Source organism: Oryctolagus cuniculus, chromosome 10 (assembly GCF_964237555.1).
Source record: "Oryctolagus cuniculus chromosome 10, mOryCun1.1, whole genome shotgun sequence".
In the NCBI taxonomy this organism is placed as follows: domain Eukaryota; kingdom Metazoa; phylum Chordata; class Mammalia; order Lagomorpha; family Leporidae; genus Oryctolagus; species Oryctolagus cuniculus.
In genome coordinates, this window is record NC_091441.1 from 30,573,486 (window position 1) to 30,589,211 (window position 15,726).

At 60.6% G+C, this 15,726-nt stretch overlaps 2 protein-coding genes across 10 annotated transcripts in view; one reads left to right on the forward strand and one right to left on the reverse strand.

Annotated features, from left to right (window-relative positions):
• Positions 1 to 15,726, reverse strand: part of KATNAL2 (katanin catalytic subunit A1 like 2) — a 127,636-nt gene that overhangs the window by 69,645 nt on the left and 42,265 nt on the right. The window lies entirely within an intron of this gene.
• LOC138843997 (elongin-A-like) lies at positions 9,040 to 11,539 on the forward strand. The gene has a single exon (XM_070050028.1). The coding sequence runs from the start codon at positions 9,040 to 9,042 to the stop codon at positions 11,323 to 11,325; it is 2,286 nt and encodes a 761-aa protein (XP_069906129.1). The 3' UTR covers positions 11,326 to 11,539.

Sequence of the window (15,726 nt, forward strand, 5' to 3'; positions counted from 1 at the left end):
AAATTCCGAAGCTCTTGCTTGGGGTTTAGGTTCAGAATTTTAGACGTCAAGAAGCTGCCTGGAGAGCCTGGGTCTCCGGACCCTCAGGATCCGAAGAGCTAAGGGATCTGCTCCAAAGCCTGCAAGTATCTGGGAACAGAACCCTGGCTCCTGGGCCAACTCTTCAGTCTCCTTCAACAACTCCCTCTCTTCATTCTCCACTCCCACCCTTCCACATTCACTCTAGATCAGAGAGAAGTCACTATTTTAATTTGCCAAAAACTGTGTGCCACATTAGCCAAAAACATATTAGTGTGGTTACTGCCAATCTTCATTAGCTGACCTGACATAGTAACAAATGATATCTCTCAAAATTTCTCAGGTCTAATATCTCACCGTATTAGTGACCATTTGGAAGCAATTATCAGCTAATTTCCTGCTGCACCGAGTAGTGTATATCATAGGAGATTCTGCATGTTAATTGCTGAATAGTCACAAAACTGCAGAAAATAAACCTAACCCAGCCCACATGCATGAAAGCTCTTTGAAAAAACAAGGGTTGGAATGCACCTTAAGGGTTTTAGAAACTATCTACATTTTAAGAGACTACCCTTGACACTGACTTTCCCCATTTCTAATGATTTCCATATCTCTCCATAGTTAGAGGATCTAATTGCAGTGTCTCGTAATCACATGGGTCAAAGCAATGGAAGAGAGAAAGAGAGACAGCAAGAGTGAGAGCAAATATTTGTCCTCTATGTCTATGGTCTCTCCTTATAAAACCATCATGGGATTCATCATAGAAGCCCCACCCTACCAACTTAATCCATTCTCAACCACCCCACCCTTAATTGGAATAGGTTACGACACTGAATCCATGCCTTTAAGACTTTGGAGATAAATGATTCAACACAACCACCTTTATAGGAAACCCAAACCTGTATCCAAACCATAGTAAAACTCAAAGGAGTTCCAGCCAGGTCTTCAATGTGGATGGCAGGGGCAAGGTACATGGGCCATCTTCGGCTGCTTTCCAAGGCACATTAACAGACAGCTAGATTGGAAGAGGAATAGCTGGGAAAAAACAGATGCTCCCATATGGGATGCTGGCATCACATGCAATAGTTAACCCAGGAGCCACAACATCAGCCCTGCAAATTCTTTTTAGAATCCTTGTAGTTGTTTAAATAATGAACCATTAACCCAGTGAGCACAAGTGATCAGGATGGGGAGGGATGGGAAACTCCAGTGTGGGGGGTGGAGGGACATCCGGATGCTAAATAAATTCGAGAAGTGTTGTCTGTATTCTTCAAAAATACAAGCAGCTTAACAAAGAGGCTTGTGCAGTTTTGAGAACATTCCTGGAGAAGGACAGCTGTTCCCACTCCAATCAAAAGTCTGTTCATGGCCTTCATGAGTAGAATCACATAGTTTGCCAAAGAGCACTGATCTCTAAGACAGATGAGATTAAAGGATGGTTCAGTCCGTTAGGATTCTGTTTGGTGATCAGACCACTTCAAAACTGGTTTTCTACCATGCCAGTCATGAGGCTGCTGGCACTTGGGGTCACCAGACCTTGGAAAAATAGTGTCCCTTTTACTTTAAGACAAGTTTGGTGGAAATGTAGAATTTAGTGAGAGTAGAAAAGAGATAGAGATAAGAAGCTACTACTCAAACACATAGGTGAAAAATATGTGAGATGGGCTTCAGATACCTGAAACACAGAATGTGGTCTTAAAAACTTGTTAATTAAAGGAGTAAAGTTCGCCAGATATACAACATCTTTCTGCCCATGTAATTCAAATTAGCATTGAAAATGATCTTCTGAATTAAAAAACTATGAATGAGACACCCACAAATGGTCAATTTCAACTGTAAGAAAACCGGTGCCCCTACAATGGACACAATTAGATGCTCAATTAATTTCTGTCTACCAAAGAAAGGAGGCTCCGAAGTGAACATCTAACCGAGGGGTCTCATTTGCCTGTTTCAATAATCGGGCTGTTTTCTTCTTACTTCATTTCCTTGGTGGGCTATTGTGCCACAAGAATGCTTCCATTATCAGATTCAAAATTGAATCCTATGATACTGTAGCCTGAGGAAAAGGAAGCATTGAATATCATTCCCAGTTTTAGGCCCAGAAGATACTTAGGAAATGTCACTGTATATACACCACATGCAACATTAGTGCTTTTAATTTCCTTTTTACGGGTGCAATGGAGATTAATTTGCATGCGCTCGTTTCAATTTCTGTAATAAGATCTGATTTTTGCATTAAGCTTTCCATCTCAAAAACAAACAGTTAAAAAGGACACATCTCTTCTTTCAAATGTTTTTATTATAGTTCTATTTTACAGTCCCTGCATCTAATATTCACTTAAAACCTTCAAAATATACATATATACCCGTAGGTTCTAATTTGTTATTTTGTTTGTTGCCTGATTCTCTATGGATTCTCCCAAAAAACTTCTTGAATTTCAAATGCTACACAACCTGACAAAAAATGAGAACTATCAAAAAACAGTGACTACATATCCAGGAAGAATACTTATCATATTAAAAAGAGGGGTCAAAATTTGTCAACTATGCTCAGGAACACAGGGACAAGTGCTAGACACAAAGGGGTGTTAGTTTTAAATAATAAATAGAATTCGCAAGATATATTTCGATTTCAGACCAGGCTGTACAGCGCGATAAACACAGTACACATGAACAAACAGTTATTAAAGCACTGAAAAAGCTTAGAATAGGAATCTTTGTCTTTATGTTACCAAAACTCATGCTTGCACACTATGAACCCTGGCAAAACAACTCCACAATGAAGGGTGGCAGAGGAGTCGGTCTGGTACCCATGGCATCCTCCCAGTTGAAAGCAGAGGGCTAAACCCCGTTTCAAACAGGAGCAGGGGAATGATGGGGTCTGGCTCAGGCTCTAGGACTAACGTTCAGGTCATCTGAGAGACAAGAAGAATGGCTCCGTGGCCCACTGTCTCCCACGATGGGATGGGATAGGGCAGGTCGGGGCAGGGCGGGGCGGGGCGGGGCGGGGCAGGGCAGCGGACACCGGCCACGGGGCCGACTTGTGCCCTCAGGCGCTGATCCGGTGCACGGCACACCACACCACGGAGGCCCCTCCACGGAGGGGAGGCCCCAATGCCTTGGCTTCTATCCAAGGCTGCGACTCCAGGGGGGCCTGGGCTGTTGAGTTTCGGGGCGGGTTCCCGTCACGGAGCCTCTCACTCTTCGGGGACTTGGCGCGCGTTTCCCCGACCACCCAGAGCCCCTTGCCGCATCTCCAAGGGGGAACCACAGAACTGCTGGAGCAGGACCCTGGGCAGGCTCGGCCTTCACGGTGGTCCCGACTTGGACTTGGAGGCCAATGGATCAATCAGGAGCGAGGAGGGCCTGGGGCAGTGGGCGGGGCAGCGCAGGGCCGGATGCCCTGGGCGTCAATCAGGGCGTGGCCCACCGGCGCCCGCAGGGGGTGGAGCCTAGGGCTAGTTAAGGCCAGGGTCTGCAGCCAGAGCGCTGGAGCCAGCAGGCACAGCGCACCACCTGCACCCGCGGCCCTGCCACCCGAGGGCCCAGGAGCAGGCCAGCCCAGCGGCGCTCAGCAAGACCCCGGCGCCCCGCAGCCAGCCAGCCAGCCGCTGCCCCGAGCCGGGCCACCCACAGCCATGGAGGCAGAATGGCCGCTGCAAGAGGTCAGGCGGCTGCACGCACGCCTGGCCGCCAGCACCAAGCCCCGGAAGCTCCACAAGTATCTCAGGAGACTCTCGGCCCTGCCCATGACCGCCGACCTGCTGGCGCAGACCCGCGTGCGCAAGACCGCGAAGATACGAGATGGTGGGCAGCGTGGCCAGGGACCTGGCGGCCCAGTGGAAGAAGCTGGCTCGCGCGCAGCCAAGCCCTGGGCGGGCCCAGCAAGACTCGCCACCCGGCCACTCGCGCAAGCGGCCCTGGGCTGCTCTTGACGACGAGGACGACGACGACGAGAACGACGAGGTCGAGGACGACGAGGAGGACGAGGACGAGGACGACGACGAGGAGGAGGAGGAGGAGGAGGAGGAGCAAGCAGACCGAGGCGCCCCAGAACCCGGCACGGCCGTCGGCAGCCAGCCCGCCAAGCCTGCCCACGCACACAAAAGGCCCAGGAGGCTCTCCGAGCTCGAGCCGCGGACACTCGCGTCTCCTTGGCGCCCGCGCCAAGCCTTGCCGCGCTCTGGCCGCCCAGCCCAGGAGTCGGCGGACACTTCCACTTGGCACGAGGAGGACCCGGACCCTGCCCCTGCCGCGGGCCTCCGCCAGCCTGCAGAGGGACCCGCGAGGGCCCCGCACCGCGGCGCCAGCCCCCTGCCGGAAGAACACTGGGAAGAAGCCCAGGGCAAAGCGGCGCGGAGCCAAGGCCAGACCCACATGTCCACCCCCAGGGAGAACGGCCCGCTGAGGGCCAAGGCAGGGGAGGCGCCTCCCGCCTCCCTCGGCCAGCTCTCCTCCCGCGAGGAACACGGCGCCAAGGGGAACCCCCCAGCCTCGGGGGGCCCGGCGGAGCAGGCCACAGGGCGGCCCCGCACTCCACTTTGGTCCCTCCCGCAGCTGGCTGCAGACGAGCTCGGCAAGGCCAAGCGCAAAGACCCGCGGGCAAGCCGGGCAGAAAAGACCCGGCAGCACCCCCAGAGCTGCCAGCTCCGAAGCGGGCCAGAAGACCCGCGGCCCGGGCTCCAAGACAACTCCAGCCACGTCGAGGCCGCACACGCCCACCTGGCAGCTCCTGCTTTGGCCAGCGCGTCCGGAGGCCTCCTCCCGCAGGCTGAGGCGCAACCCAGCGGCGGCGGCGGGCAGGAGCCACCGCACCAGCCCACCATGTCCTTTGAAGCATACATGACCTACGACCAACTGGAGAAGCAACAGAGCAAGGCGGGGAGACCTGGGGCCGCCGCCCTCCGAGGGAAAGGACCTCAGCGAGCAGAGCCCCCAAGCCGCGGTGCAGGAGCCGACTGGCTGCAGAAATGCCCTGAGGTGACCCACAGCCAGCAAGGGAAGCTGCAGCCGGCTGGGGCCCATGCGGCCGAGCTGCAAGACTCGGCCCTGCCGCCGCGCCCAGCACCCACGCCAGGGATGGTCCCTCTCACCCACTGCCTTCCTGCCCACCCAGGACAAAAGCGCCCTCTGCCGCCCAGCAGGAGGAAGACGCTGCATTTTCGGGTCCCAGATTCCAGACCAAGATGCGAGTCTATGCAGGTGCCAGGCACGCAACCCGAGGGATGACGGAGAGCCCAATGTGCCTCGCGGGACTGGAACCCATCGCGTCCCCCTCTGCTGGCAGAGGAGTCCCTCCTCACAGCCTCCCGGGACCTCTGCTGGAGCAGCACACGCCTGAAGAGCTGCAGCGTGTAGAGAGAGACAACCCCGAACTCCTGCAAGAAACAGATCCCTTATGAAAAGGCACTGTCAGCGAGACTTCAAGGGGGAGAAACCGGCGGGGCAGGAGTCGTGGCGGCAGATGTACCTGCGCCTTCAGAGCGCCCGAGAGCGGCGCCTGCAAGCGCTCACGGCCGCCATCCGATCTACACACGCCAGCAAGCCCAAAGGCCGGCAGGCCAAGATGATCCGTTTCCACGGGATGCCTGGGCCTGCTGGGGATGCTCCCGGGAGGCAGGACGCGCTGCACACAGCAGGAGCCAGTGCCCCGCGTGCCCCGGGCCCCGCAGGAAGCGACCGGGCTCCTTCCTGCAGCACCCAGCACAGCGACAGCAGCCTCTCTCCCCCTCCAGCGGACAGGCCAGCCCAGCCAGGCCCAAGCAAGAGACTTGCTCCCTGGGCGCCTGGGGGCACCACCAGAAAGCAGGCACCGCCTGGGGGCAGCACCAGAAAGCAGGCGCCCAAGAAAATCGCCCCTCTCCTGGCTAAAAGCATCCGAGACTACAAGGCACTCTCCCGCAGGTGAACCCAGGACTCAGCGTGGACACAGAGTACGGCGAGTGGCGGAAGTCAAGGCAGTGTGCGTGGGGCCAGGAAACTCCCAAGAGAAACCACTTTCCGTCCGTCCGTCAGTCAGTCAGTCAGTCGCTCTGGGGGAACAGTGGGTGGGCTCGGAATCCTGCCAAGTTCAAAGCCTCTCCTGGGATCCTGCCTGCCTGCGGGACACTTGGATTCGGAGGGTGGCATGCCTTAGATTCCCCGAGGTGATTGGGATCAACTGGCCTCGAGTTATTCACTGGTTGCTTTGTACAGCATGCAATGGTTGGAGTGAATGCGTATTCCTGGATTGGACATGGATGGACTAATAAAGACGTAAAGCACTCAACCTGGACCTCTGTGTGTGTTTCTGTGTGTGCGTTTCTGTGTATCTCACTCTGTGTGTGTGTGTGTGTGTGTGTGTCTGTGTGTGTGTGTGATTTCTCCTGAGAGTAGATTTGTCCTTCTCCTTCTTGGAAACAACCCCGGTCTCTCGAGTCCTGGCTGCTCCACTTTCGATGTGGATCCCTGCTAAAGACCTGGAAAAAGCTGCGGAGGGTGGCCAAGGGTTTGGGTCCCTGCGGCCACATGGCACATCTGGAGGAAGTGCCCGGCTCCAGGCTTCAGCCTGCTCCAGGGCTAGCCACTGCAGCCAACGGGGGAGTGAACGACCAGAAGGAAGACCACTGGGTCTCTCCCCCTACCTGAACTCGGACGTCCAAACAAATAAGGAAATTCTGAAGAAAGAAAGAAAGAAAGAAAGAAAGAAAGAAAGAAAGAAAGAAAGAAAGAAAGAAAGAAAGAAAGAAAGAAATTAAAGAGAGAGAGAGAGAGAGAGGTGGAGGGGGAGTGGGGGGAAGGGAAGGAGAAGGCAGGAAGGCAGGAAGAAAAGAAAAAGTGTCCTGTATCTCTCTCCAGGGCAAGTGGCATTTTTCTGGTTCTGTCTCCTGATGACCCCTCCTGTTCCTCTTCTCTTGGTGCACCTGTGCTCCTGGAGCTCCTGAGGCATCTTTAGGCTCGCCTCTTGTCAAGGTCTTGTCTCCTACTCTCATCTTCTCGGGCATTTCCGGATCGCTGGATTTCCACTGTCCCAGTGTGGTGGGTCACCTGCTCCTGTTTCTTAGCACTTTCTCATCAGAGGCCAAGCTTGGCAAGAGCTGCATTAGACTGTTTTCTGGGATGGGTGTCGTGTTTTCGGGACACACATTCTGGCACAGGGGGTTAAGCTGCCGCTCGAGAGGCTGGGATCCCATCTCCAAGCCCCTGTCCAATCCCCGTTGCTCTGCTTGCGACCCAGCTTCCTACAGTGACGCCCGGGAAAGCGGCAGGACGTGGCCCAAGTCTTTGGCTTCCTGCCGCGCAGGGCGAGAGACTCCCAGGGAGTTTCTGGCTCCCGGCTGCCGTCCGCACCTGCCCTGGCCATTCTGGTTGCTCGCTGGGACCAGCCGGTGGAAGACCTCTGTCTTCTCTGTCACCGTCTGTCTGAGAAAGACAAGAAGCCTTGCCCAGAAGAACGAGGTGGGTGGTTTGCTGAAGCTGAGGGTTGGCTTCGCTCCACGTCAGCTGCACCCACTCCCAGCTTCTTCTCAGCTCCGGGAGAGAAGGGGGCATGGCGAGCGCCTTTCTTCTCGGGCGCGCTTTGCATGCCCTGAAGGCGCAGCCTTGCCGAGATCTCTGCTGAGGGCTCTGCTCTTCCATCCGCTTCCTCCACTCAGCCGGGCCCGAAGGAACCGGCCCCCCACGCCACGTGAGCGGAACACGGGCGGCTGTGCCGCTCGCGAGCTCGGGGCTCCCAGGTACCGGGTCGTGCTCGGCTTTGCGCCGGCACTTGACGCGCCTGCGCTTAGGATCAGCAACCCCCACGGAGGAATCCTAGAGCTCTTGCCTCCCACAGCCCCTTCCGCTTGTCTGCTCTGCCTTCTCCGTCCCTTGGGAAGGGCTTGGACCATCTCTGGGTTCCAATGGGATGCCAATGCCTCGGGCAGCAGCTGAACTCGCCGCCCCAGTTCTCTGGCCCTTCCTTGCCCAGCTTCACCACCTGAATCTCCCCCACCCCACCCCGGTTCCCAACTCTGTCATCATCATCAGCAGCAGCAGCAGCAACATCGTAGGCTCCTCTCAGGTTCAGCCCCGTCCGTGTCCCACCCCCCAGTGGAGCGCCTTCTCTCATGATGACAAGTTCCAAGTCTATCCATCAGCCCGTAGGGGAAAACAGTGGATCCCGACATGTAGTGCCGTGTTCTGCTTCGCCCAGCGGGGGAGCCGGTCTGGTACCCATGGCATCCTCCCAGCTGAAAGCAGAGGGCTAAACCCCCTTTCAAACAGGAGCAGGGGAATGATGGGGTCTGGCTCAGGCTCTAGGACTAACGTTCAGGTCATCTGAGAGACAAGAAGAATGGCTCCGTGGCCCACTGTCTCCCACAATGGGATGGGATGGGATAGGGCAGGTCGGGGCAGGGCGGGGCGGGGCGGGGCGGGGCGGCGGACACCGGCCACGGGGCCGACTTGTGCCCTCAGGCGCTGAGCCGGTGCACGGCACACCACACCACGGAGGCCCCTCCACGGAGGGGAGGCCCCAATGCCTTGGCTTCTATCCAAGGCTGCGACTCCAGGGGGGCCTGGGCTGTTGAGTTTCGGGGCGGGTTCCCGTCACGGAGCCTCTCACTCTTCGGGGACTTGGCGCGCGTTTCCCCGACCACCCAGAGCCCCTTGCCGCATCTCCAAGGGGGAACCACAGAACTGCTGGAGCAGGACCCTGGGCAGGCTCGGCCTTCACGGTGGTCCCGACTTGGACTTGGAGGCCAATGGATCAATCAGGAGCGAGGAGGGCCTGGGGCAGTGGGCGGGGCAGCGCAGGGCCGGATGCCCTGGGCGTCAATCAGGGCGTGGCCCACCGGCGCCCGCAGGGGGTGGAGCCTAGGGCTAGTTAAGGCCAGGGTCTGCAGCCAGAGCGCTGGAGCCAGCAGGCACAGCGCACCACCTGCACCCGCGGCCCTGCCACCCGAGGGCCCAGGAGCAGGCCAGCCCAGCGGCGCTCAGCAAGACCCCGGCGCCCCGCAGCCAGCCAGCCAGCCGCTGCCCCGAGCCGGGCCACCCACAGCCATGGAGGCAGAATGGCCGCTGCAAGAGGTCAGGCGGCTGCACACACGCCTGGCCGCCAGCACCAAGCCCCGGAAGCTCCACAAGTATCTCAGGAGACTCTCGGCCCTGCCCATGACCGCCGACCTGCTGGCGCAGACCCGCGTGCGCAAGACCGTGAAGGCCTTGCGAAGATACGAGATGGTGGGCAGCGTGGCCAGGGACCTGGCGGCCCAGTGGAAGAAGCTGGCTCGCGCGCAGCCAAGCCCTGGGCGGGCCCAGCAAGACTCGCCACCCGGCCACTCGCGCAAGCGGCCCTGGGCTGCTCTTGACGACGAGGACGACGACGACGAGAACGACGAGGTCGAGGACGACGAGGAGGACGAGGACGAGGACGACGACGAGGAGGAGGAGGAGGAGGAGGAGGAGCAAGCAGACCGAGGCGCCCCAGAACCCGGCACGGCCGTCGGCAGCCAGCCCGCCAAGCCTGCCCACGCACACAAAAGGCCCAGGAGGCTCTCCGAGCTCGAGCCGCGGACACTCGCGTCTCCTTGGCGCCCGCGCCAAGCCTTGCCGCGCTCTGGCCGCCCAGCCCAGGAGTCGGCGGACACTTCCACTTGGCACGAGGAGGACCCGGACCCTGCCCCTGCCGCGGGCCTCCGCCAGCCTGCAGAGGGACCCGCGAGGGCCCCGCACCGCGGCGCCAGCCCCCTGCCGCAAGAACACTGGGAAGAAGCCCAGGGCAAAGCGGCGCGGAGCCAAGGCCAGACCCACAAGTCGACCCCCAGGGAGAACGGCCCGCTGAGGGCCAAGGCAGGGGAGGCGCCTCCCGCCTCCCTCGGCCAGCTCTCCTCCCGCGAGGAACACGGCGCCAAGGGGAACCCCCCAGCCTCGGGGGGCCCGGCGGAGCAGGCCACAGGGCGGCCCCGCACTCCACTTTGGTCCCTCCCGCAGCTGGCTGCAGACGAGCTCGGCAAGGCCAAGCGCAAAGACCCGCGGGCAAGCCGGGCAGAAAAGACCCGGCAGCACCCCCAGAGCTGCCAGCTCCGAAGCAGGCCAGAAGACCCGCGGCCCGGGCTCCAAGACAACTCCAGCCACGTCGAGGCCGCACACGCCCACCTGGCAGCTCCTGCTTTGGCCAGCGCGGCCGGAGGCCTCCTCCCGCAGGCTGAGGCGCAACCCAGCGGCGGCGGCGGGCAGGAGCCACCGCACCAGCCCACCATGTCCTTTGAAGCATACATGACCTACGACCAACTGGAGAAGCAACAGAGCAAGGCGGGGAGACCTGGGGCCGCCGCCCTCCGAGGGAAAGGACCTCAGCGAGCAGAGCCCCCAAGCCGCGGTGCAGGTGCCGACTGGCTGCAGAAATGCCCTGAGGTGACCCACAGCCAGCAAGGGAAGCTGCAGCCGGCTGGGGCCCATGCGGCCGAGCTGCAAGACTCGGCCCCTGCCGCCGCGCCCAGCACCCACGCCAGGGATGGTCCCTCTCACCCACTGCCTTCCTGCCCACCCAGGACAAAAGCGCCCTCTGCCGCCCAGCAGGAGGAAGACGCTGCATTTTCGGGTCCCAGATTCCAGACCAAGATGCGAGTCTATGCAGGTGCCAGGCACGCAACCCGAGGGATGACGGAGAGCCCAATGTGCATCGCGGGACTGGAACCCATCGCGTCCCCCTCTGCTGGCAGAGGAGTCCCTCCTCACAGCCTCCCGGGACCTCTGCTGGAGCAGCACACGCCTGAAGAGCTGCAGCGTGTAGAGAGAGACAACCCCGAACTCCTGCAAGAAACGGATCCCTTATGGAAAAGGCACTGTCAGCGAGACTTCAAGGGGGAGAAACCGGCGGGGCAGGAGTCGTGGCGGCAGATGTACCTGCGCCTTCAGAGCGCCCGAGAGCGGCGCCTGCAAGCGCTCACGGCCGCCATCCGATCTACACACGCCAGCAAGCCCAAAGGCCGGCAGGCCAAGATGATCCGTTTCCACGGGATGCCCGGGCCTGCTGGGGATGCTCCCGGGAGGCAGGACGCGCTGCACACAGCAGGAGCCAGTGCCCCGCGTGCCCCGGGCCCCGCAGGAAGCGACCGGGCTCCTTCCTGCAGCAGCACCCAGCACAGCGACAGCAGCCTCTCTCCCCCTCCAGCGGACAGGCCAGCCCAGCCGGGCCCAAGCAAGAGACTTGCTCCCTGGGCGCCTGGGGGCACCACCAGAAAGCAGGCACCGCCTGGGGGCAGCACCAGAAAGCAGGCGCCCAAGAAAATCGCCCCTCTCATGGCTAAAAGCATCCGAGACTACAAGGCACTCTCCCGCAGGTGAACCCAGGACTCAGCGTGGACACAGAGTACGGCGAGTGGCGGAAGTCAAGGCAGTGTGCGTGGGGCCAGGAAACTCCCAAGAGAAACCACTTTCCGTCAGTCAGTCAGTCAGTCAGTCAGTCGCTCTGGGGGAACAGTGGGTGGGCTCGGAATCCTGCCAAGTTCAAAGCCTCTCCTGGGATCCTGCCTGCCTGCGGGACACTTGGATTCGGAGGGTGGTATGCCTTAGATTCCCCAAGGTGATTGGGATCAACTGGCCTCGAGTTATTCACTGGTTGCTTTGTACAGCATGCAATGGTTGGAGTGAATGCGTATTCCTGGATTGGACATGGATGGACTAATAAAGACGTAAAGCACTCAACCTGGACCTCTGTGTGTGTTTCTGTGTGTGCGTTTCTGTGTATCTCACTCTGTGTGTGTGTGTGTGTGTGTCTGTGTGTGTGTGTGTGATTTCTCCTGAGAGTAGATTTGTCCTTCTCCTTCTTGGAAACAACCCCGGTCTCTCGAGCCCTGGCTGCTCCACTTTCGATGTGGATCCCTGCTAAAGACCTGGAAAAAGCTGCGGAGGGTGGCCCAAGGGTTTGGGTCCCTGCAGCGACATGGCACATCTGGAGGAAGTGCCCGGCTCCAGGCTTCAGCCTGCTCCAGGGCTAGCCACTGCAGCCAACGGGGGAGTGAACGACCAGAAGGAAGACCACTGGGTCTCTCCCCCTACCTGAACTCAGACGTCCAAACAAATAAGGAAATTCGGAAGGAAGGAAGGAAGGAAGGAAGGATGGAAGGAAGGAAGGAAGGAAGGAGAAAGAAAGAAAGAAAAGAGAGAAAGAGAGTGAGAGAGAGAGAGAGAGAGGTGGAGGGGGAGTGGGGGGAAGGGAAGGAGAAGGCAGGAAGGCAGGAAGAAAAGAAAAAGTGTCCTGTATCTCTCTGCAGGGCAAGTTGCATTTTTCTGGTTCTGTCTCCTGATGACCCCTCCTGTTCCTCTTCTCTTGGTGCACCTGTGCTCCTGGAGCTCCTGAGGCATCTTTAGGCTCGCCTCTTGTCAAGGTCTTGTCTCCTACTCTCATCTTCTCGGGCATTTCCGGATCGATGGATTTCCACTGTCCCAGTGTGGTGGGTCACCTGCTCCTGTTTCTTAGCACTTTCTCATCGGAGGCCAAGCTTGGCAAGAGCTGCATTAGACTGTTTTCTGGGATGGGTGTCGTGTTTTCGGGACACACATTCTGGCACAGGGGGTTAAGCTGCCGCTCGAGAGGCTGGGATCCCATCTCCAAGCCCCTGTCCAATCCCCGTTGCTCTGCTTGCGACCCAGCTTCCTACAGTGACGCCCGGGAAAGCGGCAGGACGTGGCCCAAGTCTTTGGCTTCCTGCCGCGCAGGGCGAGAGACTCCCAGGGAGTTTCTGGCTCCCGGCTGCCGTCCGCACCTGCCCTGGCCATTCTGGTTGCTCGCTGGGACCAGCCGGTGGAAGACCTCTGTCTTCTCTGTCACCGTCTGTCTGAGAAAGACAAGAAGCCTTGCCCAGAAGAACGAGGTGGTTTGTTTGCTGAAGCTGAGGGTTGGCTTCGCTCCACGTCAGCTGCACCCACTCCCAGCTTCTTCTCAGCTCCGGGAGAGAAGGGGGCATGGCGAGCGCCTTTCTTCTCGGGCTCGCTTTGCATGCCCTGAAGGCGCAGCCTTGCCGAGATCTCTGCTGAGGGCTCTGCTCTTCCATCCGCTTCCTCCACTCAGCCGGGCCCGAAGGAACCGGCCCCCCACGCCACGTGAGCGGAACACGGGCGGCGGTGCCGCTCGCGAGCTCGGGGCTCCCAGGTACCGGGTCGTGCTCGGCTTTGCGCCGGCACTTGACGCGCCTGCGCTTAGGATCAGCAACCCCCACGGAGGAATCCTAGAGCTCTTGCCTCCCACAGCCCCTTCCGCTTGTCTGCTCTGCCTTCTCCGTCCCTTGGGAAGGGCTTGGACCATCTCTGGGTTCCAGTGGGATGCCAATGCCTCAGGCAGCAGCTGAACTCGCCGCCCCAGTTCTCTGGCCCTTCCTTGCCCAACTTCACCACCTGAATCTCCCCCACCCCCACCCCGGTTCCCAACTCTGTCATCATCAGCAGCAGCAGCAGCAGCAGCAGCAGCAGCAGCATCGTAGGCTCCTCTCAGGTTCAGCCCCGTCCGTGTCCCACCCCCCAGTGGAGCGCCTTCTCTCATGATGACAAGTTCCAAGTCTATCCATCAGCCCGTAGGGGAAAACAGTGGATCCCGACATGTAGTGCCGTGTTCTGCTTCGCCCAGCGGGGGAGCCGGTCTGGTACCCATGGCATCCTCCCAGTTGAAAGCAGAGGGCTAAACCCCGTTTCAAACAGGAGCAGGGGAATGATGGGGTCTGGCTCAGGCTCTAGGACTAACGTTCAGGTCATCTGAGAGAAGAGAAGGAGCATCCCTTCCGTCAAGAAGAATGGCTCCGTGGCCCACTGTCTCCCACGATGGGATGGGATGGGATAGGGCAGGTCGGGGCAGGGCAGGGCGTGGCGGGGCGGGGCGGCGGACACCGGCCACGGGGCCGACTTGTGCCCTCAGGCGCTGATCCGGTGCACGGCACACCACACCACGGAGGCCCCTCCACGGAGGGGAGGCCCCAATGCCTTGGCTTCTATCCAAGGCTGCGACTCCAGGGGGGCCTGGGCTGTTGAGTTTCGGGGCGGGTTCCTGTCAGGGAGCCTCTCACTCTTCGGGGACTTGGCGCGCGTTTCCCCGACCACCCAGAGCCCCTTGCCGCATCTCCAAGGGGGAACCACAGAACTGCTGGAGCAGGACCCTGGGCAGGCTCGGCCTTCACGGTGGTCCCGACTTGGACTTGGAGGCCAATGGATCAATCAGGAGCGAGGAGGGCCTGGGGCAGTGGGCGGGGCAGCGCAGGGCCAGATGCCCTGGGCGTCAATCAGGGCGTGGCCCACCGGCGCCCGCAGGGGGTGGAGCCTAGGGCTAGTTAAGGCCAGGGTCTGCAGCCAGAGCGCTGGAGCCAGCAGGCACAGCGCACCACCTGCACCCGCGGCCCTGCCACCCGAGGGCCCAGGAGCAGGCCAGCCCAGTGGCGCTCAGCAAGACCCCGGCGCCCCGCAGCCAGCCAGCCGCTGCCCCGAGCCGGGCCACCCACAGCCATGGAGGCAGAATGGCCGCTGCAAGAGGTCAGGCGGCTGCACGCACGCCTGGCCGCCAGCACCAAGCCCCGGAAGCTCCACAAGTATCTCAGGAGACTCTCGGCCCTGCCCATGACCGCCGACCTGCTGGCGCAGACCCGCGTGCGCAAGACCGTGAAGGCCTTGCGAAGATACGAGATGGTGGGCAGCGTGGCCAGGGACCTGGCAGCCCAGTGGAAGCAGCTGGCTCGTGCTCGCGCGCAGCCAAGCCCTGGGCGGGCCCAGCAAGACTCGCCACCCAGCCACTCGCGCAAGCGGCCCTGGGCTGCTCTTGACGACGACGACGAGGACGACGAGGTCGAGGACGACGAGGACGACGAGGACGAGGACAACGAGGAGGAGGAGGACGAGGAGGAGGAGGAGGAGGACGACGAGGAGGAGAACGAGGAGGAGGAGGAGGAGGACGACGACGACGAGGAGGAGGAGGAGGAGGAGCACGAGGAGGAGGAGGAGGGGCAAGCAGACCGAGGCGCCCCAGAACCCGGCACGGCCGTCGGCAGCCAGCCCGCCAAGCCTGCCCACGCACACAAAAGGCCCAGGAGGCTCTCCGAGCTCGAGCCGCGCACACGCGCGTCTCCTTGGCGCCCGCGCCAAGCCTTGCCGCGCTCTGGCCGCCCAGCCCAGGAGTCGGCGGACACTTCCACTTGGCACGAGGAGGACCCGGACCCTGCCCCTGCCGCGGGCCTCCGCCAGCCTGCAGAGGGACCCGCGAGGGCCCCGCACCACGGCGCCAGCCCCCTGCCGCAAGAACACTGGGAAGAAGCCCAGGGCAAAGCGGCGCGGAGCCAAGGCCAGACCCACAAGTCGACCCCCAGGGAGAACGGCCCGCTGAGGGCCAAGGCAGGGGAGGCGCCTCCCGCCTCCCTCGGCCAGCTCTCCTCCCGGGAGGAACACGGCGCCAAGGGAAACCCCCCAGCCTCGGGGGGCCCGGCGGAGCAGGCCACAGGGCGGCCCCGCACTCCACTTTGGTCCCTCCCGCAGCTGGCTGCAGACGAGCTCGGCAAGGCCAAGCGCAAAGACCCGCGGGCAAGCCGGGCAGAAAAGACCCGGCAGCACCCCCAGAGCTGCCAGCTCCGAAGCGGGCCAGAAGACCCGCGGCCCGGGCTCCAAGACAACTCCAGCCACGTCGAGGCCGCACACGCCCACCTGGCAGCTCCTGCTTTGGCCAGCGCGGCCGGAGGCCTCCTCCCGCAGGCTGAGGCGCAACCCAGCGGCGGC